This window comes from Geotrypetes seraphini, chromosome 8 (genome assembly GCF_902459505.1).
Source record: "Geotrypetes seraphini chromosome 8, aGeoSer1.1, whole genome shotgun sequence".
NCBI lineage: Eukaryota > Metazoa > Chordata > Amphibia > Gymnophiona > Dermophiidae > Geotrypetes > Geotrypetes seraphini.
The window spans coordinates 14,792,289-14,817,758 of record NC_047091.1 but is presented as its reverse complement, the minus strand read 5'-3'; the positions used below and the strand labels follow the sequence as shown (position 1 = coordinate 14,817,758).

The 25,470-nt window shown below is 41.2% G+C and overlaps 1 protein-coding gene across 15 annotated transcripts in view; it reads left to right on the top strand.

Moving 5' to 3' along the window:
- Positions 1 to 25,470, top strand: part of EYA3 (EYA transcriptional coactivator and phosphatase 3) — a 243,135-nt gene that overhangs the window by 168,276 nt on the left and 49,389 nt on the right. For all 15 annotated transcript variants that reach the window (XR_004540320.1, XM_033954471.1, XM_033954464.1 and 12 more), the window contains 3 exons: positions 4,028 to 4,170; positions 14,065 to 14,148; positions 17,735 to 17,824. Coding sequence is in view for 14 of the 15 variants with exons in the window: in XM_033954471.1 (XP_033810362.1) it covers positions 4,028 to 4,170; positions 14,065 to 14,148; positions 17,735 to 17,824 (317 nt within the window). In the remaining variant the exon portion in view is untranslated. The remainder of the gene's footprint in view (positions 1 to 4,027; positions 4,171 to 14,064; positions 14,149 to 17,734; positions 17,825 to 25,470) is intronic.

The following is a 25,470-nucleotide window of genomic DNA, read 5'->3' as shown; positions in this document are numbered from 1 at the left end:
CGCCAGTGAAGAGGCAGCATCAGCAGAAGCCCCAACAAAAGCCTCAACCTTCTGCTGTCCCCAAGGCTCCCCAGCCTTTTTGACTGTCTCATAGGGAGCATAACTTCCATCGTTCTGCCCTCCCCGCTTTTGCCCATCGGAGGTCGTCTCCATCATTTTTGCCATCGATGGACGACTATTACCACCGACCTCTGGGTCCTTTCCATCGTAAGAGTGGGATACTCTCTTCAGTTCCATCATGTTCCTCCAGAACATTCTCCAAGAGAGTATCCTTCCAACTTAACCCAGACCGCCCTTCTTCTTCAGGAAGCTCAGGCTTTGCTCCGGCTTCGTGCCGTCGAGCTGGTCCCTGTGGACCAACAGAACACGGGTTTTTACTCCCGGTACTTCCTTGTTCCAAAGAAGATGGGCGACCTGCGTCCTATTTTGGACTTCAGGGTGCTCAACAAGTTCCTGGTCAGGGAGAAGTTTCTCATGTTGACCCTGGCTTCTCTCTATCCCCTCCTCGAGCAGAACGACTGGTTATGCTCCCTGGATCTCAAGGAGGCTTACACTCATATTCCCATCCATCCGGCCTCCTGTCAATACCTCAGATTTCGGGTGGGACACCTTCATCTTCAGTACAGAGTGCTTCCTTTCGGCCTAGCTTCGTCTCCCAGAGTCTTCACCAAGTGCCTGGTTGTGGTGGCCGCAGCACTCAGGAACCATGGTCTGCAGGTGTTTCCCTACCTCGACGACTGGCTCATCAAGGATTCCACGTCTCAGAGGGCCGTCCGGGCCACTCAGAGGACAATCTGGTTTCTACAGAGTCTGGGATTCGAGATCAACTTTCCCAAATCCCATCTTAAACCTTCACAGACTCTCCCCTTCATCGGAGCTGTTCTGGATACTATTCAACTCAGAGCGTTCCTTCCTCCTCAGCACCTGGCGGCTCTTCTTCATCTTTGTCACTCGGTCTCTTCTCGCCCATCCATCTCAGCGAGACACATGATGGTGCTTCTAGGCCACATGGCCTCTACGGTTCACATGACTCCTTTTGCCAGACTTCACCTGTGGATTCCTCAGTGGACCCTAGCTTCTCAATGGTCGCAGATCTCCGACCCTCTGACTCGTCACATTCAGGTCACTCCTGCTCTGCTGCAGTCGCTTCGCTGGTGGATGCTCTCTTCCAATCTTTCCAGAGGTTTGCTGTTTCACATGCCTACCCATCAGAAGGTCCTCACGACCGTCTCCTCGACCTATGCTTGGGGGGGCTCATCTGGACGGGCTCCGCACCCAGGGCTATTGGACGAGTGCGGATCGTCTGTGCCATATCAATCTCCTGGAACTCAGGGCGATTTTCAATGCTCTCACTGCTTTTCAGCATGTACTTTACGACATGGTGGTCCTCATTCGTACGGACAATCAGGTAGCCATGTATTATGTCAACAAGCAGGGAGGCACGGGATCGGCCTCCCTCTGTCAGGAAGCTCTGAAAGTTTGGGATTGGGCGATTCGCCACAACGCCTTCCTCAAAGCTGTCTACATTCAGGGGGCGGACAATGCCTTGGCGGACAACTTGAGTCGCATTCTACAGCCTCATGAGTGGACTCTCCATTCCACGCCCCTTCATCAAATCTTCCCTGTGGGGAACGCCTCAGATAGACCTCTTTGCAGCTCCCCACAACTTCAAACTGCCTCAGTTCTGCTCCAGGATCTACACTCCTCATCGTCTCGAGGCAGATGCTTTTCTTCTGGACTGGGGGAATCTCTTTCTGTATGCGTTTCCTCCGTTTCCTCTCATTCAAAAGACTCTGGTCAAGCTCAAGTCCGACCTGGCCACCATGATTCTGATTGCTCCTCGGTGGCCCAGGCAACCTTGGTACTCCCTTCTTCTGCAACTCATCAGCAGGGAGCCCTTCCTTCTACCAGTGTTTCCATCTCTGCTTACGGAGCATCAGGGATCTCTGCTTCATCCCAACCTGCAGTCGCTACACCTGACAGCTTGGTTCCTCTCAGCGTAACTTCCCTTCAGTTTTCACCAGCTGTGCAGGATGTTTTGGAAGCTTCAAGGAAGCCTGCTACTAGACAATGCTATTCCCAGAAATGGACTAGATTCTCTACTTGGTGTTTTTCTCAGCACAAGGAGCCTCAACATGCCTCCTTGTCCTCTGTTTTGGACTATCTTTTGCACCTGTCTCAATCTGGCCTCAAGTCTACATCGATCAGAGTCCATCTTAGTGCAATTGCTGCTTTCCACCAGCCTCTTCAAGGGAAACCTCTTTCTGCACATCCTGTGGTTTCCAGATTCATGAAAGGACTTTTCCACGTCAATCCTCCTCTCAAACCGCCTCCAGTGGTTTGGGACCTCAATGTTGTTCTTTCTCAACTTATGAAGCCTCCATTTGAACCTCTTAACAAGGCTTCTCTGAAATTCCTCACTTGGAAAGTGGTGCTTCTCATTGGCCTCACTTCTGCCCGTCGAGTGAGTGAACTTCAAGCATTGGTTGCGGAAAGTGTTTCATCATGACAAGGTGGTCCTTCGCACTCATCCCAAATTCCTCCTCAAGGTGGTCTCGGAATTTCATCTGAATCAATCTATTGTTCTTCCTGTTTTTTCCAAAGCCTCATTCTCATCCTGGAGAATCAGCTCTTCACACTCTGGACTGTAAACATGCTTTGGCTTTCTATCTGGAACGCACCAAACCTCACAGAACTGCCCCTCAACTTTTCATCTCCTTCGATCCGAACAAGTTGGGATGCCCTATCTCTAAGCGCACAATCTCCAACTGGATAGCGGCTTGTATCTCCTTCTGCTATGCCCAGGCTGGATTACCCTTTCACAGTAAAGTCACAGCCCATAAGGTCAGAGGGATGGCAGCCTCTGTCGCTTTCCTCAGATCGACACCGATTGAGGAGATTTGTAAGGCTGCCACTTGGTCCTCGGTTCATACCTTCACCTCACACTATTGTCTGGATACCTTCTCCAGACGGGATGGACAGTTTGGCCAAACAGTGTTACAAAATTTGTTCTCCTAAGTTGCCAACTCTCCCACCATCCCATTGTGGTAAGCTTGGAGGTCACCCACTAGTGAGAATACCTGCCTGCTTGTCCTGGGATAAAGCAATGTTACTTACCGTAACAGTTGTTATCCAGGGACAGCAGGCAGCTATTCTCACGTCCCATCCACCTCCCATGGGTTGGCTTCTCTGCTAGCTATCTGAACTGAGGAGACACACCCGGTGCATCGGGCAGGAAGGCACTCACGCATGCGCGGTGTGGGCAACTCGAAACTTCTAAAAGTTTCTATAAGCAAGTATGCTTGTGAGATGTCCGCATCGGGGCTCCGTTGGATGACGTCACCCACTAGTGAGAATAGCTGCCTGCTGTCCATGGATAACAACTGTTACGGTAAGTAACACTGCTTTAGCTCTCACACACAGACCCTTTCTGGCTGTTTTCAGCAACAACCATAGATCTTGCAATCTCACCACTACTATTTGCAATCTATGAGATTTTAAGAAGTATTCGAGGGTTCCACTGTACATAATTTTAGACATCCTTATATACTTTGTGTATAAATTACTTACTAGAAGTCCTGAATGGGAAAGAACTTTTTCTGATAAGGATGCTTGATTATTTGTTTTCAACTCATGCTTGGAGCTATAGAATACACAGTTTGTTAAAATTGCTGTGACTTAGACCAGAAGCTTTAAAATACATTTTCTGAGGCCATATCTCTAGTGTACACAGGATTTAATTGCATTGTAATTAATTGGAGTGTATAAGAAGTAGAACTTAGGAAGTCCAAGGGCAGTTGCTCAGAGTAGCATCAGCACAAAATAGATAACCAGGATGTAAAGTACATCCTAAAATAAATAGGATACATTGTCCACTGTCTTTCTGTCAGATGGGCCTGCTAGAATTTGCATAAATGACCTTTCCTAAACTTTTTCTGCTCAAGCTACCACAATTTGCAGCCTTCTTGAACGCAAAAGCACATTTTTTTTAAATAAAATTGTTTTTTGCTTTTTTTTTAATCTCCAGGTGATCCTCCTGGCAGCCCATCTCCTCCAAGAGCAGCAGCCAGCAAAGAGCTGGATGAGCAGAGTCGGAAAACCATGACTGGAAAAAATCGAGGCAAGGGGAAGAAGCAGGATGCTTCTTCAATGGAGGATAGTGAACTGGAAGTATGAGAGCCTTTCTTGTGCTACCTAATTCATTAGATCTAAAGCTGTTTTTGGAGTGGGGGTGTAGCCATGTATCTTTTGCATTAGGACTTTTTATACAGAAACATTGAAATTAAACAGTTTGGCTTTTCCAGAATATAAAGTCCATTTGCAAGGGAGCTATGCGGCCCAACGAAATTTAAGAAGTGTAAATCAGAACTTGCTCTTCAGAGTAAAATGAGACAAGTTGTGGAGTCTTGTGTTGGTTTAACAAATCAAATCTGAGTCTCATGACATCACACTAAAATCATTTTTGTCCATTAACTATTTCTGCGATCCTAGTTCCAAGTTTTAGATATTTGCTATCTCATCCATCAAGAAACCTTTTCTTATTCTTTGTGCTGTGCCTTTAGTTTTGTGTGTGTGTGTGTAATGATTTTCCTCATTTTGTCTTCTAGTGCAATGTGTCTAATGGTCCTGAAATGATAAGAGTTCTGTATTTCAACTTGCAAACTGTCAATCATGTTTTCAACTCCACCTCCTGTAGGGATGAGACACAGCAAACACACACACGCAGGCTAAGAGTCGGGAAGGAGACGTTCCCAGTGGCTAGCTCAGAGTCCCTTTTATTATGCTTCTATGCTAATGACATCATAGTAACTCCCTCGATTACATGTCTAATGATTGGATACAAAGGTAGATGCTTTTACATTGGTGGATACAAAGGTACATGCTTTTACATCGTGTCTTCCTCAACTCTGCACGTAGGCAAGGGCCTGATTAACACATGGACAAAACCTGAGTCTCTGCACATATTCAAGGCCTGTCAGCTGATGTCCTTTCCTGTTTCAGAGCTGCGTCCCTACAGCCTCCTTTCCAGGGAACTGCTCTTACCTCCTCAGTTCACTTCCTGCAAGCAAGTTGATCAGAAGTGCTTCTGATCTGCTCTACAGTTTTATTATTTTCTGGTATTTTTCTCAGTGTTTGTTTGGAGGCACGGTGCTCAGAAGTTCCCACTTGTTGGGACCTCTATCTGGGTGAAGACACAGACCCGCGGAGCAGAGGTCTACTCTTAGCAAGATCAGTCCTTGGGGACACCTAGCTAACTAGCCAACTTTTAAATTTTTTTAGCTCAGTGGCCGTCCCATATGTAGCTGCTCACAACACTGATTTACTCAGGAGTTTGAGCGCAGGCTGTTTGGTGTTGAATGGTGGACTGGCTGCGTGAACCCTACTTCGCAACAAGGTTTTCCTTGGGTTGAGGCTCAGTCTGACCTCGGCCTAAGTGGCAGCCAGAAGACCAGGTTTATCCAGCGAATTTGTGAGACAGAGTTCTTCTCCATTTGTTCCAGCTGAGCGCCTATGCTGAAGCAGACAGACACCGCATGGCACAGTGAGTAAGGTTATTACAGCCTATGGGGAAAATTGAGGAGGGGGTTGGGAGTCTCTAAAACTCAATTTTGAAGGGTTATGCAGTCACAGCCTAGGTCCCCCCACCTCTTAAACCCCTTTCCATGCATAGAAATCAACCTACCCACATGTTCCACTTAAATGGAAACTCAGTCATCAAGTCCATCCCTCCAGCCAACCGTGGATATTTAAACTAATAGACAGAGATTAATCTGCCAACAAATATCATATTTCTAGAAAACTCAAAGCTAGACCAGGCCCAATCAGGGTTCAGAAGACACCTGGTAAATAGAATTATCAGAATTATGAGCAAAGTCTCAGCCTATGCTGTCTCTGCCCAACGGATGTTCTGGATCAGACATTGGACAGGTGACTCTGCTTCTAAAGCTATGTTGAACAGGGTTCCTTTTCAGGGGCAGATGCTCTTTGGCGAGGGCATAGATGACTTGATGGCCAGTTTTGTGGACTGTCGTCCCAAAGCCTTACCAGACAGCAGACCTCAGATGTATTAGAGTTCAGGACGGGGCAATTTCTGAAGCTCTCAAAGATTCCATTCCTTCTGCGGGAGGCCAAGTGATGCAGAGGTCCTTTCAGAGCCATGTCAGTGGTTCAATGGGGGCAGGAGTCAGCAAGCCTCAGGCTCTCATTCCTTCCCAACTTCTAAGAAAGCACATTGAGACCAAGCTTACAATCAGATAGACATGACATATATAGGGTTAGGGATGCAAGGCAGTCAGTGTCTTCTCAGACAATGCGACAGTGGTAGTTAGTATATGTCAACAGGCAAGGAGGCACCAGAAGCGCCCTGTTGCACCTAGAAGCTCAACTCCTCTTCCGGTGGGCAGAAGCTCATTTGCAGGCTGACTTTCGCAGTTGGCAGACTCTCGACCCAGGGAAATGGTCACTGTCTCCATAGGTGTTCAATGCCATAATTAAGCAGTGAAGTTTTCTACAGATCTGATGGCCTCAGCAGTAAACACCAAGAAGCCTTGTTCTTACAGCCAAAAGTACAAACTCTGAAGCGAGGTTTGGATGCGTTAGTTCAACCATGACTGGAAACAGAGCTCTTATATGTGTTTCCCCCATGTTCAGTTGAGTCATTCGCAGGGTTGTGAACCATCCAGGACTGGTGGTCCTAGTGATGCCTGATTGGCCTTGTAGACCATGGTATGCGGATCTGGTCCATTTCCAGAGGGATGAAGTCCTCAGACTGTCAGTCCAAGTGGATCTTCTCACTCAGGGACTGGTTCCTATCGAGAATCCGGAACACTTTGGGCTTTCAGCATGGCTCTTGAGCCTGAAGAGCAAGGATTATTCAGATGAGGTCAACACTACATTGCTCAGAGCTAAGTAGCCATTGATGGAGGCAGCCTGTGCTAAAGCCTGGAAGTCCTTTCAGCGCTGGTGTGCAGTGAAGGATGTAAAGCTTTTGCGAGCTTCGATTTCAGTAGTCCTGGGCTTCTTGCAGGAAGATCTTCAGAGGGGGCTATCGATAAGATCACTGAAAGTGCAGATGGCAGGCCTTCCTGTTTCCAAGCTTGAGGGAAAGAGGCTCCTTGTCCTCTCATCCAGATGTCGCCTGGTTCATTAAAGGGGCTCTGTTGTTGTGTCTTCTGGTGCATTCCCTTTTCTGGAACCTTAACGTCATGTTGCAGGGTCTCGGTGCAGCACCGTATGAGCCCTTACGGGAAGCTTCCCTTTTGGATCTTACAGTGGTGATTACATTAGTGAGATAAGTTTCTGAGTTACAAGCTCTTTCCTACCGGGAGCCATTCCTTAAAATTACAGAAGCAGGGCTTTCCTTGCGCACGGCTCCGTCCTTCTTATTGAAAGTGGTCTTGACCTTCCATGTCAACCAAGAAGTCCGTTTGCCCGCCTTTCGTCCTATGGGGGTCTAAGAAAAGGAATAAAGTGTTAATTTGCTGAATGAAAAATAAGTGCTTCTCCAGTACCTCAAAGTTACCAATTAGTTTCACCTATCAGACTATCTTTTTATTCTGTGCAGTCATGCCAAAAAAGGGAGGCCGGCGTCTAAAGCCTCGATTTCCAGATGGATTAAAATAGTAATTTCCTCCGCATATGTTGACTGTGGTAAAAAGTTGTCGATCGCATTGAGAGTGCACTCCCACTAAAAGAGTTGCTGCCTCATGGGCGGAGACTAGGGCTTTCTCACCCAAAGAGATTTTATAGAGCGGCTACATGGTCTACCCTCCATACCTTCACTAGATTCTACAGGGTGGACATAGCAAGGAGGGGCATAGTTTTTGAGGCCTCCATCTTAAAGGCAGGTGCAGCAGGCCCACCCTTGATTCTGGGGACTGCTTTGGTACATCCCTATCATTTAAGGACCACTAGACACATCACATTGGAAAGATTGATTAGGTTCTTGTAGACGTGTCTAGTGGTTTTGAAGCCCTGTCCTATGAATAGACTTCGCCTGCCTTCTGCCTTAGGATCAGTTTGGATTTGAAAAATTCTCTCTCGGAAGAACTGAGAGGATAAAGAAAAAAAAAAGATAATGCATAGGAAAATCCTCAAGACCATACAATCTGGTTTAAGTCTCTGCTTGATAGCAGGACATGCGAGTAACTACGAGTTCTGTACACGGTTAGTGCTGTTGCACAAGTTTGGATGTTATAATGTTGATTACTATGTTTGTTACAGAGCAGAGCAGAATTGTAGTGTTGGGGATTTTTCCCCATTTCTCTCCTTTCATCAATATATTTTATTACATTACTATTTGATTGCTTTGGTATGAACTGAAAGAACAGGACCACTCCATGGGAAAGAGGCAGAGTTGACAATATGATTGACAGTTTTCTGCAAGCAACTTGCAAGTTGAGATACAGAACTCTTTTGTTTCAGGATCACTAGACACATTTACAAGAAAGAAGATTACTGAGTCAAGAACCTAATCTTTCTATAGTTTACATTTTCAAAGTTAAATACTATTGTAATAGATTTTCTTATTGTCTTCCTTCCAGATAAATCAAATTTGAGCATGATGTGGTTACTATTTCTAAGTAGTTGCAACACCGTTTCTTCTCACACCATAATCCACTAAGGAGTTGGTCTAAAATAGCTCCCCCTTTTGTTGGTTCCTGAATCAACTGCTCCATGAAGCAGTCATTAATTTTATCTTGGAATTTTACTTCCCTATCATGTCTTGATGTAACATTTACTCAGTCAATATTGGGGTAATTGAAATCAGCCATTATGATTATGCTGCCAAATCTGTTAGCATTTCATCATCAGCCTGTTCATTCTGGTAAGTTGGGCAATAGTATACCTCCACCAATATTCTCTTTTCCTTCTTACATGGAATTTCTATCCTTAAAGATTCCACAGTGAATTCTGTTTAAGTCTGTGCCCTCTTAAATATTTAATGCCACTGGTCCACCAATATGATCTACCCTATCACTGTGATAGCATTTGTACTCTGGTATCAGTGACCCATCGGTTTCCTCATTCCACCAGATCGCCAAGATATCTATAATATCTGCTTTTTCATTGTTACATGTTCTAGCTCTCCCATCTTATTTATGAGGCTTCCAACATTTGTGTACTGATATTTCAAAGTATGTTTTGTTTGTATTTGTAACCTGCTTAGCAGTTACGGTAAGAAGGATAATTTGTAATTTTTCAATTTCGTCCATTTTTAAAAAGCAACTGGGCTGCTTTTGCTTTTATTGCAACCACCTGATTATTCTGTCGGTTGCCTCCATAGAAGCTCCCACAGAAAGCAGTATAACTGGATCAAGTTCTATTCCATCAAATCTCTCAAATAAAAAAAAAATGTTACAAAGAGGAGGGATATGCTGTACAAGCTTGAATTCATTGTATGTGTTTGTAGCAAGATTAAGTTCTATTTTGTTCTACTGTATATAACATTTATAGCCCACTCTAATCTCCAATCAGATTCTAAGTGGATAACAATATATACATATATATATTTTTAATAAATTTTATTAATTGTTACATCATAACAAACTCAAGCAAATATACAAAGTATAAAGGAAATAATTCAAATTAAAATATAAACATTAACAAGTCCACATTATTGAGGGTTGACAATCTTGTCGCCGATTTTTATATTCCAAAAAAGTAAAGAACTAAACATCAGTATTCTAATAAACTCTAACATCAGGCAATGATAATCTTCATATTTCATTCCTTCTCAGCTTCTGCACTAGTAACAGGTAATATATCCAATTTAGGTTTGTCTGAGAGAAAATTTTCTAAATGAACTAGGTCTAAAAATATATATTTAGTATTCTGAAAAGTCACCAAGCATTTACAGGGGAACTTAAGAAAGAATGATGCACCCACACCCAAGGTTCTAGCCTTGAGTTGCAGGAATTGCTTCCTCCTGTATTGTGTTTGTCTGGAGACATCTGGGAAGATGTTTATCTGTTGACCACAAAACAGGGCATTTTTTGTTCAAGAAATACAATTTAAGTATATCTTGTTTCTCTATTTCAATCATAAAAATGACTAATAATGTTGCTCTCTTGGCTATATAATCTTTTAATGACTCAAAAAATTGGGAAATGTTTAAATTATCAGGTGAAACTAGTTGGTCTTCCCCCCCCCCCCTTCTTCTGATATCTTTTTAATGCCGCTAGGCAAGTAATAAAGATTATCTGGAATAAACTTTTCTGAACCAGTATAAGAAAGTACATCTTTTAAATATATTTTTAGTAGTTCCAGAGGAGAGAGAAAATGGGATATAGGAAAATTCAAAAACCTGAGGTTCCTAGATCTCATAACATTTTCCATTTTTTCCAACTGAAGGTGTAATATAGTATTATCCTTAACATGAGATACAACACATGATTGCATTGCAACAACAGATGTTTCTACTTTATCCAATTTCTTTCCCATAATTGCCAATTGAGAATCATGCTCAGCCACTTTATTTGTTATTTCTGAGGAAAATTGACAAAGTTGAACTACTGTGCCCTGTAATGAGTTCTCAATTCTATTTACTACAGTCCAGACATCTTGCAAAGTGATTAGTTTGTTGCCTATCTCAGGCCTAGAAATAGGACCAGTAGGCATTGAAACAGGAGATACCATAAAAGATTGTTGCCCCTTAGATATAGTTTTAGAATCCAGTTCTAAAAGTAATGGAGAAGCTGAATCCGAACCTAATATGGAAACGAAGTCTGCCTTCTCCTTTAATACTGTAAGAGGCTGAGGTGGAGGCATGGGTTCGCCAGAAGAGATAGAAGCAGAGTGGGATCGAATTTCAAGCCTACCTTCTGTAGGTGTTACACTTGAAACAGAAAGATGATGATCCATTGGTCCAGTCACATTCATGGAAGAAGATATAATCTTAGCTTTCCGTTTTCCCATGATAATTCCCCTTGGTGCTCCTCCTGGCTCCGAAGGGGCTTCAAAGGGGCATGTCCTGCCCCTTTGGCCACACCCCTTTGGACACGCGGCCTCGGGCATGCGTCCGCGTTCCGCGGCTCACACAGTTCTTATGCAGGGAGAGAGGACCTCCTCTCCGAATCGGCAAGTGCCGGGTGGTGGCTGCATGGGTGCCTGACTGGAAGGAAAATCGCCGGCAGGCTCAGTCAGCCCCGATAACAATATTTAAAAAAAAGATACATCTAGGATGGATAGCAATATTTAAAAATAATACATCAACATTCTCGGCAAATTTACAATAAATTAATTAAAATGAGTTTTTAAAATTTTTGGGAAGATATACAAAGAAATTTTCCTCAATTCAGTAGGAAGATCATTCCAAAGTTTGGTTCTTAGAAATTTAAAAGATTTACTCATCAAAGACTTCATATGATTATATTTACTTGTTGAATAACTGAGCGTCAAAGAATGCTGGAAATGAGAAGCAATCTTACTTACGGGAAAGGATAAATATCTTAATAAACCTTCAGGTCCCATACTATATAGCATTTTATACATCAATGTAACTACTTTAAAATGTATTCTCTTCTCAACCGTCAACCAATGCAATTGATTTAAAAATGGATTCTTCCGATCATATTTCTTAGCTTTGTGTTCTGAAGCACTTGCAACCTATATATCAACTTCAGTGTAATACCACAGTACAATGAGTTATAATAATCTAACTGGGGTAAAATAATTCCCCTAACTATTTTTTTGAAAACTGTTAGTAGAAAGGACAGAACTTATTGCACATATTTGATGTAATTGAAAAAAACATCTCTTAATTAATTAATTTGGTTCTGAAAAGTCAAACCACGATCAAGTATAATACCCCAAACTCTAGATTTCTCCTCAACTATAAGTATCTCGCCAGTAGACAATTCTATTTTTTTTTTTTAACCCATAAAACCTTGTGGATTGCCAAAACAAGCCAACTTAGTCTTCTGTTTATTCAGTCTTAAAAAATTAGTAGATGTCCAATATCCACTAATGTTGTTGTATTCAGAATAAATCTAAAAGCCTCCTCAAAATTTTTGTAAAGCTGGACTCAAAAATGTCACCTGCACAAGATAATATTCCTAAACTAGTCATCCATTCCCCCAAAGAGCTCATATACAAGTTAAAAAGTAAGGGCAAAATTGGTGAGCCTGTGGAATCCCACAATCTGTCAACCAAAAATCAGAATTTGAATTAGCTCCTTTTATTTAATATTTTCTTTTAATCAAGAAATCAAAAAACCAACTCAATACCTTACCACCCACTCCCACAGCACACAGTCTATTCAAAATTGCATTATGATCTATCAAATCAAACACTTCGGATATATCATATCAGAGACCAAAATTAACAATAAGGTTTCTGTGCTGTGGAGTGGGTAGAAACCATGCTGTGTTGTATGTAAACAATCTTTGGAAAATATGTAATCAGAAAATTGATATGCCACAAATTCTAACAATTTGGCCTGCCATGGAATACCAGCCACTAGACAATAAAATTCAACTTAAAACAACATTTGATGCTTTTGGAATTGGTGTAAGTTAAGTTATTTGGTATACCATACATAGTAACATAGTAGATGACTGCAATATAATCTATTTGGGAGCTTATAAAACCGTCTTAGGAAGATTAAGGCTAATCCAAAATACAGCGGTCCGTTTAATTTTTGGATTAAAAAAACAGGAACATGTCAGTCCTTACTACTGTCAGCCGCACTGGTTGCCAATGGAAGCAAGAGTACTTTTCAAATTTGCTTGTATTTGCTATAAGTTGTTATTTGGATTAGCTCCGCTATATCTCCTCTCTCATTTTGAATGGTACTGTTCAACTAGGCCTACTTGGCGTACTGGTTTATTTACTTTTCCTAATCCCAAAAATTGCTGTTATAAAAAATATTTTGATCGATCTTTGGCTTATCAAGCAGGTAAAGTTCAAGTATGGTTAGATGGCCTGATTCAACAATCTGCATCTTATTGCACCTTTAGAAAATTGGTTAAGACCTATTTGTTCAAAAAATTTGCTACTTGATTGATGATTATGTCATAGTTTCTTATTGTATTTTTCACTTTTGACATATTGTACTGCTTTTTCTGTGTGCTTTGTATCATCACTGGAATGTCCAGTCCTCCTTATTCTGTGAACCACCTAGAGCTTTTTGGGTGTTAGCGGTATAGAAAAATAAAGTTGTTGTTATTGTTATTATTATTATAAAGACCCGAATGGTTCATCCAGTCTGCCCAATCTGATTCAATTTCAATTTTTTAATTTTTTTTCTTAGCTCTTTCTGGGCAAGAATCCAAAGCTCTACCTGGTACTGTGCTTGGGTTCCAACTGCTGAAATCTCCGTTAAAACCTACTCCAGCCCATCTACACCCTCCCAGCCATTGAAGCCCTCCCCAGCCCATCCTCCACCAAAAGGCCATACCACCCACCAGGACAGATAGGGAAAAATGCTCAAGTACCTGAATAAATTCATGTAAACCGTTCTGAGCTCCCCTGGGAGAACAGTATAGAAAATTGAATAAATAAATAGACATATATGCCACAAAAGCTAAAGCATGACCTTTAGTTTAAGTAATAGACATAGGTCCCATTTTAAAATTTTGTGATTCTAAAAATTGAAGAAAACAGATTTTACGTCAACTAACTCTTCTAAATGTAAAATATTGCTCAATAAAGTAAAATAGTACTGCGTCCAGTTTCATAGATTTTCTTCCTATTAATGACATGGAGGCTCATTTTCAAAGCATATAGACTTAACAAAGCTCCATATGTTATTATGGATCTTTGTAAGTCTAAATGCTTTGAAAATGAGCCCCATAACGTTAGTGGGAGCTTCCTGGTTATATGTTCTGTCTTTAGCTTTAATACTGTCAACCAGTCTGTGAATTTTGACTTGAGGCAAAGTCTAGAAAAACAATAAAGTAGAATTGGAAAGTTAACAATAAGACCCTTCTAGTTTGTTCTTACGGGAGCTTAGATGGAATCTTTCAACTTCATAGCTAAGAGATGTTATTGTGACCCAGTGGTGGCACTGCAGCTTTGTTGCTCACAGCTGTCTAACATATATTTTTTCAATTGTCTTGCTAGCGTGTGTTTTTATGGGACTTAGATGAAACTATTATCATCTTTCACTCACTGCTGACGGGGACATATGCCCAGAAATATGGAAAGGTAAGTTATCAATGATTTGAAAGGCGAATTAACTGATGTTTGGGGTGTCATATTAAGTCTTTTTTGCCCAGATTTTTCCTGAAGCATTTTTTGATGAAACACTGGCCACAGTCAGAAACCGGACACAAGTAAATTTGCTTTTTGATGTTTTGCATTATAAAATTGATTATAGATAAATACAAGGAAGATTTTAAATGCCTCTGAAAGAGATCTTAGAATACTGAAGACTGCTAATTAGCCATAGGCTGTACTTGGGAAGGTGCTTAGTAGCAAATTAAATGATAGCAGATAAAGACCAATTGTCCTATCCAAGTTATCTTCTTATTGGTTTTCTATCACTTTGATAGATGAGCATATGAATTATTTCTTTAATATCTTTTTAAATAAAGGTTAAGAAATCAAAACATAAGATTTCATTTTAAACATTACCTCAATTCATTTTGGGAGTTAACACTACCTTCATCAGGCCTATTGCTTTTATCTCTACTGTTGGCACAAGGAAATATTCCGTGCACTGTGAAGAAATGTTGCATTTCTTTGGAGCTTTTTAAGTGCCTTTATAAGAGGAATTCCTCAATCGATATACTTTGAAATATAAATTAATGAGAATAAAAGCATCTTTTTAAGGTAACCTTTGTTCCGAATACTGTATTGGCCTGACTCCCTAGGACCAAGAGCTACTACTAGAGGGCTGAAGCTGCCCATTTGATGCCAGAACTGTTGGTATAGGAGGCATCCAAAGATCACTCCTTACTCCCTCTGATTCCCTTCCTTATCCGCTTCCTCTTCTCCTACTCACTAGGGAGACCCCTGAGTGGTGCCAGCAGAGGAGGCTTGGTTAAGGTATGAAGGCAATTAATGCCAGGAAGGGGGATCAGGGGAAAGGTTTAGGAGTAGTTTTTCCAAGCACTAGAAATCACACTCACTTTCCTTGGCTGTGACAATGCAAAATTAATTTTCCAACATGCATCACTAGGCTGTAGTAGTGTAGTACTGAGATACCACAGAATAGTGATTCACATTTTACTATAGCTTAGTACAGGTCTCCCTTCATATTCACAGGGGTTAGGGGCACAGCTTCCTCGCAAATATTAACAAATCACAAATAACTTTAGCGTCTCCACCCTGACTCCCACAGCTTACCTTTAAAACCCCGATGGTCTAGCAGTAAAGCAGGGCAGGAGCAATCTTCCTATCTCCTGCCCTGTGCAGATCTGTTATCAAAAATGGCTGCCTCAAGTTCCTGCATCAGTCTCGCAATACCGCAGGAGGCAGCCTTTTTTGATAACAGGGCAGGGAGCATAGGAAGATCTCTCCTGTCCTGCTTCACTGCTAATCCACCAGGGCTTTAAAGGCAAGCTGTTGGGGGGGGTGGGGGGGGAGGTCGTCTTGGAGGCAGGGTAGTAGAGACTCGTGAATAACTGAATTTGTAAATCCTAAACCTGTGAATATGGAAGGGGAAGTGTAACTACCTCTGGTAGAAGGTAAATTGTAGCTATGAGGGCTGCTTATTCTGCTTTTCCTTGAAGAAAACAAAGTTGCAAAAGTGAAATTCCTTGCTATTGCTAATTCAAGTGGACACTGACTGCCTTAATTCTTTTTAAGAGGGGGAATACATATTTAGTTTAGCCCATGTTTAAGTCGGTCCTGGAATACCCCTTTGCCAGTCAGTTTTTCAGGATATCCCAATGAATATGCATGAAAGAGAGCGTATGCAAATCAATTCAAGCATTTTCATTGTGGATATTCTGAAATCCTGACTGGCAAGGAGATGTTCCAGGACCAAATTGGGAAACTTTAATTTTAGCCTTTGATGAGTGATGCTTAGCTTTTCATATTATCTTTTTAATGATTACTATTTAATTCATGTTTTAATGTGAACCACTTTGGAAAAATGTGTTGTGTGTTGTTTTTTTTTTTTAGATTAGCTTTTATAAATGATATAAATGTGTTGAAATCTAAGAAAAGGTACCAAGTCTTGGTGCACACTTACTTCAGAAACGAGGCAATGTCAATTGGGTTCTATTTATAACTAAAACTTTTTAGTTAATTGAAACAGTTTATCTTTGGCAAATGAAGTGATAGAAGGTTTACCGTACAGGACATTGAGCGAATAGGGTATGGATATTTCAGGTTAGGTAGGGAACACTTTCAGGTCATGGACCTGGGGGGCCGCCGCGGGAGCGGACTGCCGGGCACGATGGACCCCTGGTCTGACCCGGCAGAGGCAACGCTTATGTTCTTATGTTCTTATATGTTCTTAAGATGTGGCTTGTTACATTTGAATTGCATCTTCTGATTACTTAGCCGGCTGAATAACTCAGTTTCTAATACTTTGTCTCTATTCTTGGATTATGACACAAATAAGTATTGTTAGCCATTGTTCATTCTTCTTTACAGCTATTGATAAACATATAGCCAGATAAATAAGCTCCATGTGATACTGGCTTAATAAATGAGCTCTTTGTGATAGGGATTGCTGGTAATGCTGTATACATTCACACTTCTGAGATTTGGCTCAGAAATCATTTTCTGAAATATCTGAAAACTTTCCTTCATATTGTAATTGCATTCATATATTTAAGGCAAGAGCTTACTTTATTCTAATATGTATGTTGATATGTTTTAAATTGTTTTATGTAATGTATAATCTATAATAATAAAACCCTAAGCACGCATGGGCACTCCTATCTGCATGTTCCGTGATCCGTATGTCTGTGGCAGGTAGGAGTGTGCATGCGCGCTTCGAATCCCCCCTCACTCACTGTAAGGCAGAGTTCGTTGTCGCTCCCCCGGCACACCCCTCCCCAGCTCACCCAAACCCCCGTTGACTCTCCCGTCCAACCCTTCCACCGCTGAGTCCGGTGAGGAGAGGCTCCCTCAACAGGAATTGTCGGATCGAATTCAAATACTCTCGGCAGGTCGGGAGGGGGCGGAGCAGGCTCGCACGCCTGGCGGGGATAGGGCAGGAACGAGACTCCCTGCAGGAGCCGGCTTGATGGCTGGAGATCGCTGGACTGGACAGGGGGAGCAGGTAAGGGTGCTGCAGTACAGGGGGAGCAGGGAAGAGGTGCTCCTGGACAAGGGGGGAGGTAACAGGAAGGGAGGCCTACTGCTGGACAGGGGGAGCACGGAAGAGGTGCTGTTAGACAGGGGGGAGGTAAAAGGAAGGGAGAAGACCTACTGCTGGACAGGGGGAGCAGTGAAGGGGTACTGCTGGACAGGGGGAGACTTAAAAAGAAGGGAGAAGGGCTCCTGCTTCACAGAGGGAGCAGGGAAGGGGTGGTGGTGGACAGCCAAGGAAAGACAGACAGAAAGCGGCCAAGGAGAGAAAAAGAAAGACAGACACACACATATTCTAGCACCCGTTAATGTAATGGGCTTAAAGAATAGTTATATATATATTATTGTTCCCTGCTCAGAGCTATGAATGAGCAGATTATAAATATTTTATGTAAATATATATATTAGGTCATTGGTTGTGAAAAATAGATGTTTATCTGTTAATCCTCTGCTGGTATACAACTCTGATCTGATGTGTGTGTATGTAATATGTGTATTTATTTTTTTTGTTTGTTTGTTTTAGGATCCAACAGTTGTAGTGGGCTCTGGTTTGGCAATGGAAGAGATGATTTTTGAAGTGGCAGACACACATTTCTTTTTCAATGATTTAGAGGTACAAAGCTTAAATATCACTCATGCTATACTTCATTTTTTTTGTGCTAAAGGTGAATGCATAAAAGAAAATGGTAGATAACAGCGTCTGTTGCAGAAGTAGGCAACTGAAAGACATAAGCCACATGGGTACTTTTGGTACAATGTTTTTCTTATCTTCCCTGCTAGTTGGAATGGGACTAGACAAAGTGAAATCATGTTTTGTGTCCTCTTCTTCCCGCTGGCTGATCTTTGGAAAGGGAACAGGATAAAAAAAGTTTGGAAGGAACAGTATAAAATAGCAGTTGGGTTGGGGAGACATAAAAGCTGTCATCCAGTCCTGTATCTTCCTTTGGATGTATTGGTACTCATTGTAAAAGTCAAGCATACTAAGTTTTTTCCCTTAGTGACAATATGGGAAAAATCCAGCCATTTTGATTTCCTGCTGCAGCCTTAACCAAGATCTGGCTTAAGTTGATAAATCAAACCACAGCTATCACTTATATTCTAGGTCGGTAACCCATAGCTTATGAACCATTTTCCACTGGTAGTCTGCTGCCACTCTGATGAAACCTTGGTGGCATTAAGCAGTGAGTGTTGACTCATGAGTTAGGCAATTCTGGTCCTCAAGAGCCACAGGCAGGTCAGGTTTTCAGGATATCCTCAGTGAATATGTATGAGATGGATTTGCATGCACTGCCTCCTTGAGATGTAAATCTATCTCATGCATATTTATTGCAAATATCCTGAAAACCTGACCTACCTGTGGCTCTCAAGGACCAGAATTGTCTGCCCTTGAGTTAAGGCATCCATACAGAAACTGAAAGGTCAGATAGACTAAGTGTATAACATAAAACTCACTTGTATACCGCAAATACCATTAAGTTCCATGCGGTTCACAAACATTAATAATACAAATGAATAAGGATCCAAAAGATTCCCTAAAAAGATACATTTTTAAAGCACGACAAAATTGTTGGTATGAAATTGGAAATGTAAATATATGAATTAAATCCCATGAGGCTTCCTGAAATTTCTTGTATTTACATCCGTTAACTGAGGGGAATGAAAACAATGGATGCGATTTTCTAAGATATTTAGAACTTGTAATAATAAAAGATTCCATGAGATACTCAGGAATTGAGTCTCTTAGTGCCTTAAAGCAAATGCAGCTGAGCTTAAACTTAACCCGCGCCTCAACTGGAAGCCAATGCAGTCGACAATAAGAATCAGTAATGTGGTCAAACTTCCTCAAGTTGAAAATCAGTCTGACTGCTGCATTCAGAATTATGCGCAGGGAACAGGCTACATTTCTTCAGATGGTGTACACAAAGCTATGGTGCTCTCTTCTCAAGTGGGTGACATCATCCAAGAGCTGATGGAGCTTTCTAGGGATGTTTACCAAACTTATACAGGACTCCCCACATCTATATTATTGCATCGGGTCACCCCAGTTTTAATTTTTGTGCAGTCTATAGAGGTTGCGTGTGTGTTGTCCATGGGTCCAGTAATTTTTTACAAGTTTAAATTGTGTGTTTTATAGGGGTTGAAGCTTGCTTTCAGCATATTTTCCATTAGACATGCATAGTTAACTCAAAAATTCAGTGAAAAGATTTTCTTAATTTTTTCTGTCATGGCCTTCACAGATAATGATACATTGAGTGGCAATGAAAGTTATCCCTTTTTCATCACAGAATGAAGACTTGTTGTCCCGTTAGCGCACATTTTGAAGCCACATGTTGAATACTTCAATCTGCAACATATATATTTGTCTTGTCTGTGGCCTAGGCAAATCTTTTAACTGTTCCATCTGCCAGCAGAAGGCAGCTAGGAGTCTTCGTGGCCTTAATAGCTTATATTGAAGCACTTGAATCCCAATCCAGGTCCATCGTTATCTGTGGTATTGAACTCTGTGGACCTGAAGTTGCCCTGGGTGCTGATGATGGATTAGTATCATGGAAGTAACTCTCTACCTTTAAATTGAGTACCAGTAGAGGCTCTCAAGATTCAAAATTGTCCGTCTTATCGAATGCATGCAGTTAATGCTGCATTGGTATCCGCATCAAAGGATCCTTTTGCAGAACAATGAGGTCACACATAAAATTTCCTAAAAGGAGAGAACTAAACACAATGCCAAGAATAACTCTCTAAATCACAAAACGGAGGGACACACTAAATAAATTCACATCAACTATCTCTTTGGATTAAAATTAATATTTAAATGGAAGACCATTGGTCAAACCAGTTCAGATGACAGCACAGCAAACTGCTCAAGAGCACTACTGTTCCACTCTATATGAGACTCGAAGGCTATATTACCAGCCCCTTTTCTTTGAAATGTCCTGTGTAAACAAAAATTGTGCAATCCAAAAAGTTTATGCCAAGTGAACATCACAACAAAATAAGTTCAAGAAAGAAATGTTACCACTAAAAAATTATCAGCTTAGTATAGATGCTGAAACAGCTCAGTATTGGCATTGGTCCAGTGAGGCTTCCTGTTTTGTCAATTGCGTCAGGAACCTTTAACCGTTGAAATGACCACCACAAAATGTATTGTGAAGGGCTTACCAAAAAGACAGAATTTGGTATAAATGCAGGAACCCACAAATCAAAACTAAACATCAGCCATGTTGACAGTCAACACTTTGAAAATAGCAGAGACAGAGTCCACTTACTAAATAATGGTATTTAGTATATGAGCTTAGAGATGTAAATGGGATGAACATAAGAAACTAAGTTTGGAGGGTAGAATGTCAACTATGCATTCTAGGATCGGAGCATCAATGATATCTGTGGCTGGCGTACAACTATGGAATGCCTTGCCTGGTATCCTGCGGTTTTGTATGGGGAAGATGAATTTTAAGAAAATGCTGAAAACTCAATTATTTGCCAATGCCTTTTTATGCAAAGATATATTTCATTTGATTGCCTTTTAGAATTTTTCTAACATCAATATATGATTTAAAGCTTAGTTTGTACTTCTGAATTGATTGAATTTGTGCTCTATCCCTATTATAACAGGGACGATTAATGATGTTGTTTTGGCATGTCTGTTATTTGTGATAATCGGAGGGAAACAAGATTTTTATGTATGTGATATGGAAACCGCATAGTTGAATGCGCTATATAAATTTTTTAATAAATAAATAAATACAAGGGGCTAAATGCTTATAATTCAGAAATATAGAATTGTTCACACATAGTCAGTTTTAGTGACCATTCACCCCCAAATGGTGAAACAAGACAAGACTTGGTGATAATCTATCTGACACAGGTAATATTTTGGTCCATCTAATTGAAGTGAGATACTGAGGGCGCATTGTAAGTACTTGAGTATATATGACCAGTTCTTCCTTTAAGGATTGGCTGAGTGCATGCAATTTTTTTTTTTTTTCATGTGAGCAACAAGTTCTGAAAACCAACAATTTTCTAGATTTGCAAGTATTTTTGTGAATGGCCATTTAAAATCTATGAGCAACACTCCTAGAATGTATGCATGATTGCTCAAGTGCTATGCTTAGAGGGAACATAGTATCCAACTGCAACGCTCAGTGAGACAGGTCTTAATTTTTCTAGTAATACGTCCCGTATAAACTCTTGCACAGGACCAAATAAATATCTATTCCTAAAGTACATAGGAAACTGATTCACACAATCTCTCTCTCAATACTAGATCTGTAGAACTGCTAAACAATAGATATTAACTGTTACATTTTTTTATAATCATTGTAAACCGCGGTATATAAACCGTTATTATTATTATTAAATAACACAAACCGCATCTCACGTGAAATGTGGGAACACATTCTGTAGCAGAATAGGACAATTTATCACAGCCATTTCATCACAGCCGTGATGAATCATCCTCTCCACGACTACTGCAGCAACTCGTGCTGCTTCTTCCCCCCCAACCATCAGTGCCTCCCCTCGCGCAAGGATGTTTCCTCTTCTCCTCTCTGTCCCCACTCCCTCATACCTCTTGAAAAGTTTGTCAGCTTGTGCAGCATTTTCCACCTTCTGTCCAGCTGGCCTTGGCTCCCTTCTGATGTCACTTCCTTGTTGTGGACCAGGACATGACGACAGAGGGGAGCCGAGCTGGCACGAGCAGGAGGTAGAATATGCTGCTCGCAGTGGTGAACTTTTCAAGAGGTATGTGGGGTGGGGGGACATAACTGCTTTGCTGCTGTGGATGATTCATTACGGTCGATTCAGCGATAAAACAGCCGTGCCGAATCAGCTACAATGAATCGTCCTAGACCCTTCTGTAGCACCTACGAGTCCATGCAAAGCATATCAAGAATAATGCACAGAAATTGCAATGACCACACTGCATTAAAAAAAAAAAAAATGGAAATGTAGTAGAATACACAATAAAATCTCTAATATTGGAATGCAAATGCAAAATCTAGGTCAATAAATGGAATGCAATTGTAGTACATGCCAGTGACATCAAACACTATGAGCCCAACAAATGCATACTTATTATCCTGAGAGCTGTCCTGTAACAATAAATCATGGTTAGCAAACAATGCTCTGACAGCCATATCCATGGCTTGAGAAAACCAATGGCTGCAGATCTGGTCGTCAGAAGAGTATTTTGTTCTTTGAACTGTTCCATGGTGGAGCAGATGCACTAAATCTGTAAAAGCTGACTCACTGGTAACCTATCACAGACTCATCAGGGGTAGTGACTCATGTAAGTTAGATAATTGTTACATTTCACAGGTTTTCGATAAACAGGGTATCAACAGTTTTTTGTTACTGTGTCCAAAAATGGTATGCTGTGTTTGACTTTAGGCATAGTGAACTTTAAATCGAGAATTAAACCAATCTAAAAACAAATGAAGTTCTAACATAGTTGATGTCCAAATCATAAAAACATTGTCGGTATATCCAAAGCTGCAGCCCGGATATGAGAAAACTAAGATGAAAAATGCAAAAGAGGACCCTTAAACTGAGAAACTTAAGGATTAGCTATACTAGATGCAATGGCAATCTCCATGGACATACCATGGGTTTGAAAAAATAATTCTCCATTAAACTAAACTAAGCCTTAGGTTTATATACCGCATCTTCTCCACTGAAGTGGAGCTCGACACGGTTTACAAAGTTTAAAAAATATGGGAAGAGAGAAGAGAAAGAGTTTACAAAGCATAAAAAGAGGGGATGTAATCAGGAGAAGAGATTATTATATGCTAGAGAAAAGCCAGGTTTTCAGTTGTTTTCAGAATAGTTGGAGGGAGTCCAGGTTCCGCAGCGGGACAGTGAGGTCGTTCCAGAGGCCGGTGATTTTGGAGAGGAGGGATCTACCCAGTTTACCTGCGTGGAGGATGCCGTGTAGAGAGGGGAAGGATAGTTTATGTCTGTGGGCAGATCTGGTGGTAGTTGGTGTCGGGGCAAGGAAGGATAGAGGGATTAGGGGCGGAAGGATGCCGTGAATGATCTTGAAAGCCAGGCAGGAGCATTTGAAATGAATTCTGGAAAGTACTGGGAGCCAGTGAAGATTGGTAAATAGAGGGGAGACGTGGTGATATTTGCGTTTAGCAAAAATCAGCTTAGCCGCAGTGTTCTGGATAAGCTGGAGTCTGCGAAGACTTTTTTTCGTTAGGCCTAAACATAATTAAACATAAAATAATTTATTCACACCACCAATCTGATCTACCTCACAAAAAAAAAAAAACCCAAATAAGAATAAAAATAGGGTTATGTCAATTATCCAAACATCTTCACAGCTGCAGATAGTGATCAGAAAGTAAAGGCAAAATATATTTAACGGCTTTAATTGAAGTGTCAGCAATTGAACATATGACTTTTCCACATAGTCCTTGTGCAAGATGACACATTTGTTGTATTGTTCAACTAGCTTCTGTATTCTTGCAGAGAAGTTATTTTTCGACTGCTCCCGATGCCAGGCGAGCACTGCTTTTTTTTTACTTCATTATGCTTTGCCTTTTGCTGTCCAGGTTGCAATGAAGCACCTATGTCTCATCGCCAGTGGCAATTTGCTCCAGAACACTCAGATCTTCAATTTATTTTAATTATTTATTTTTAAAATTTCTATACAGTTTTTTTTTTCCATCTCAGGAACTTGGTCACAACCTCCATACGCTATTGCTTGTGCAGATCAGTAATCTGTTTGTGAACTCATCGTGTGCAGACTTTCCTGTATCCCAAGTCATCATGCATTATGGCAAATGCAGATCCATAGCTGATATTCAAATTTGCAGCCAATGGAGACACCGTTATCCCTCGGTCTTTTCTAATCAAGGTAGTCGCCCTGTCAGTGTGCTCTTGGGTATGCAATGTTAATGAGTGACCACAACAACCTTCATTGGTTGCACCTGTTCTTCTCACTTTAAACTTTTTTATCCACTCGTACACCTTTCGTTGATTCACAGTGCTATGTCCATACTGAGTCAATATCCGGTAATGAATTTCCACAGGCTTCACGCCTTCTGCCCAAAGAAAGCATACTACATAGTAACATAGTAGATGACGGCAGATAAAGACCCGAATGGTCCATCTAGTCTGCCCAACCTGATTCAATTTAAATTTTTTTTTTTTTTTTAAATTTTTTTCTTCTTAGCTATTTCTGGGCAAGAATCCAAAGCTTTACCCGGGACTGTGCTTGGGTTCCAACTGCCAAAATCTCTGTTAAGACTTACTCCAGCCCATCTACACCCTCCCAGCCATTGAAGCCCTCCCCAGCCCATCCTCCACCAAATGGCCATACACAGACCGTGCAAGTCTGCCCAGTACTGGCCTAGTTCAATATTTAATATTATTTTCTGATTCTAAATCTTCTGTGTTCATCCCACGCTTCTTTGAACTCAGTCACAGTTTTACTCTCCACCACCTCTCTCGGGAGTGCATTCCAGGCATCCACTACCCTCTCCGTAAAGTAGAATTTCCTAACATTGCCCCTGAATCTACCACCCCTCAACCTCAAATTATGTCCTCTGGTTTTACCATTTTCCTTTCTCTGGAAAAGATTTTGTTCTACGTTAATACCCTTCAAGTATTTGAACGTCTGAATCATATCTCCTCCTTTCCTCTAGAGTATACATATTCAGGGCTTCCAGTCTCGCCTCATACGTCTTCTGGCGCAAGCCTCCTATCATTTTCATCGCCCTCCTCTGGACTGCCTCAAGTCTTCTTACGTCTTTCGCCAAATACGGTCCAAAACTGAACACAATACTCCAAGTGGGGCCTTACCAATGACCTGTACAGGGGCATCAACACCTTCTTCCTCCTACTGACTACGCCTCTCTTTATACAGCCCAGAATCCTTCTGGCAGCAGCCACTGCCTTGTCACACTGTTTTTTCGCCTTTAGATCTTCAGACACTATATTGTTTTCATTGGTGCAAACTTTCAATGGAGCATCCATGTTTCTGACCTCGTTGCTACCATACAACTAAAGGCCGAGCACTGCACTGTACGTAGACAAACTATCCAACAGGAAATGTATGAGTACATACATTGCATTTCAATAGCTCTGTTCCGGTTATCATGTAATTTAACAATTGCCTTTAATTTTTGATTCGTATTACCCCTAAAAATCTAAGGCGACCAATATATCTATGGTAGAAATTGTTAAAAAAAACCTGCAGAATTTTTCACAAAAACTGGGCAGTGTCTCGGATATGAGCAGACCAAAGTGATCAAT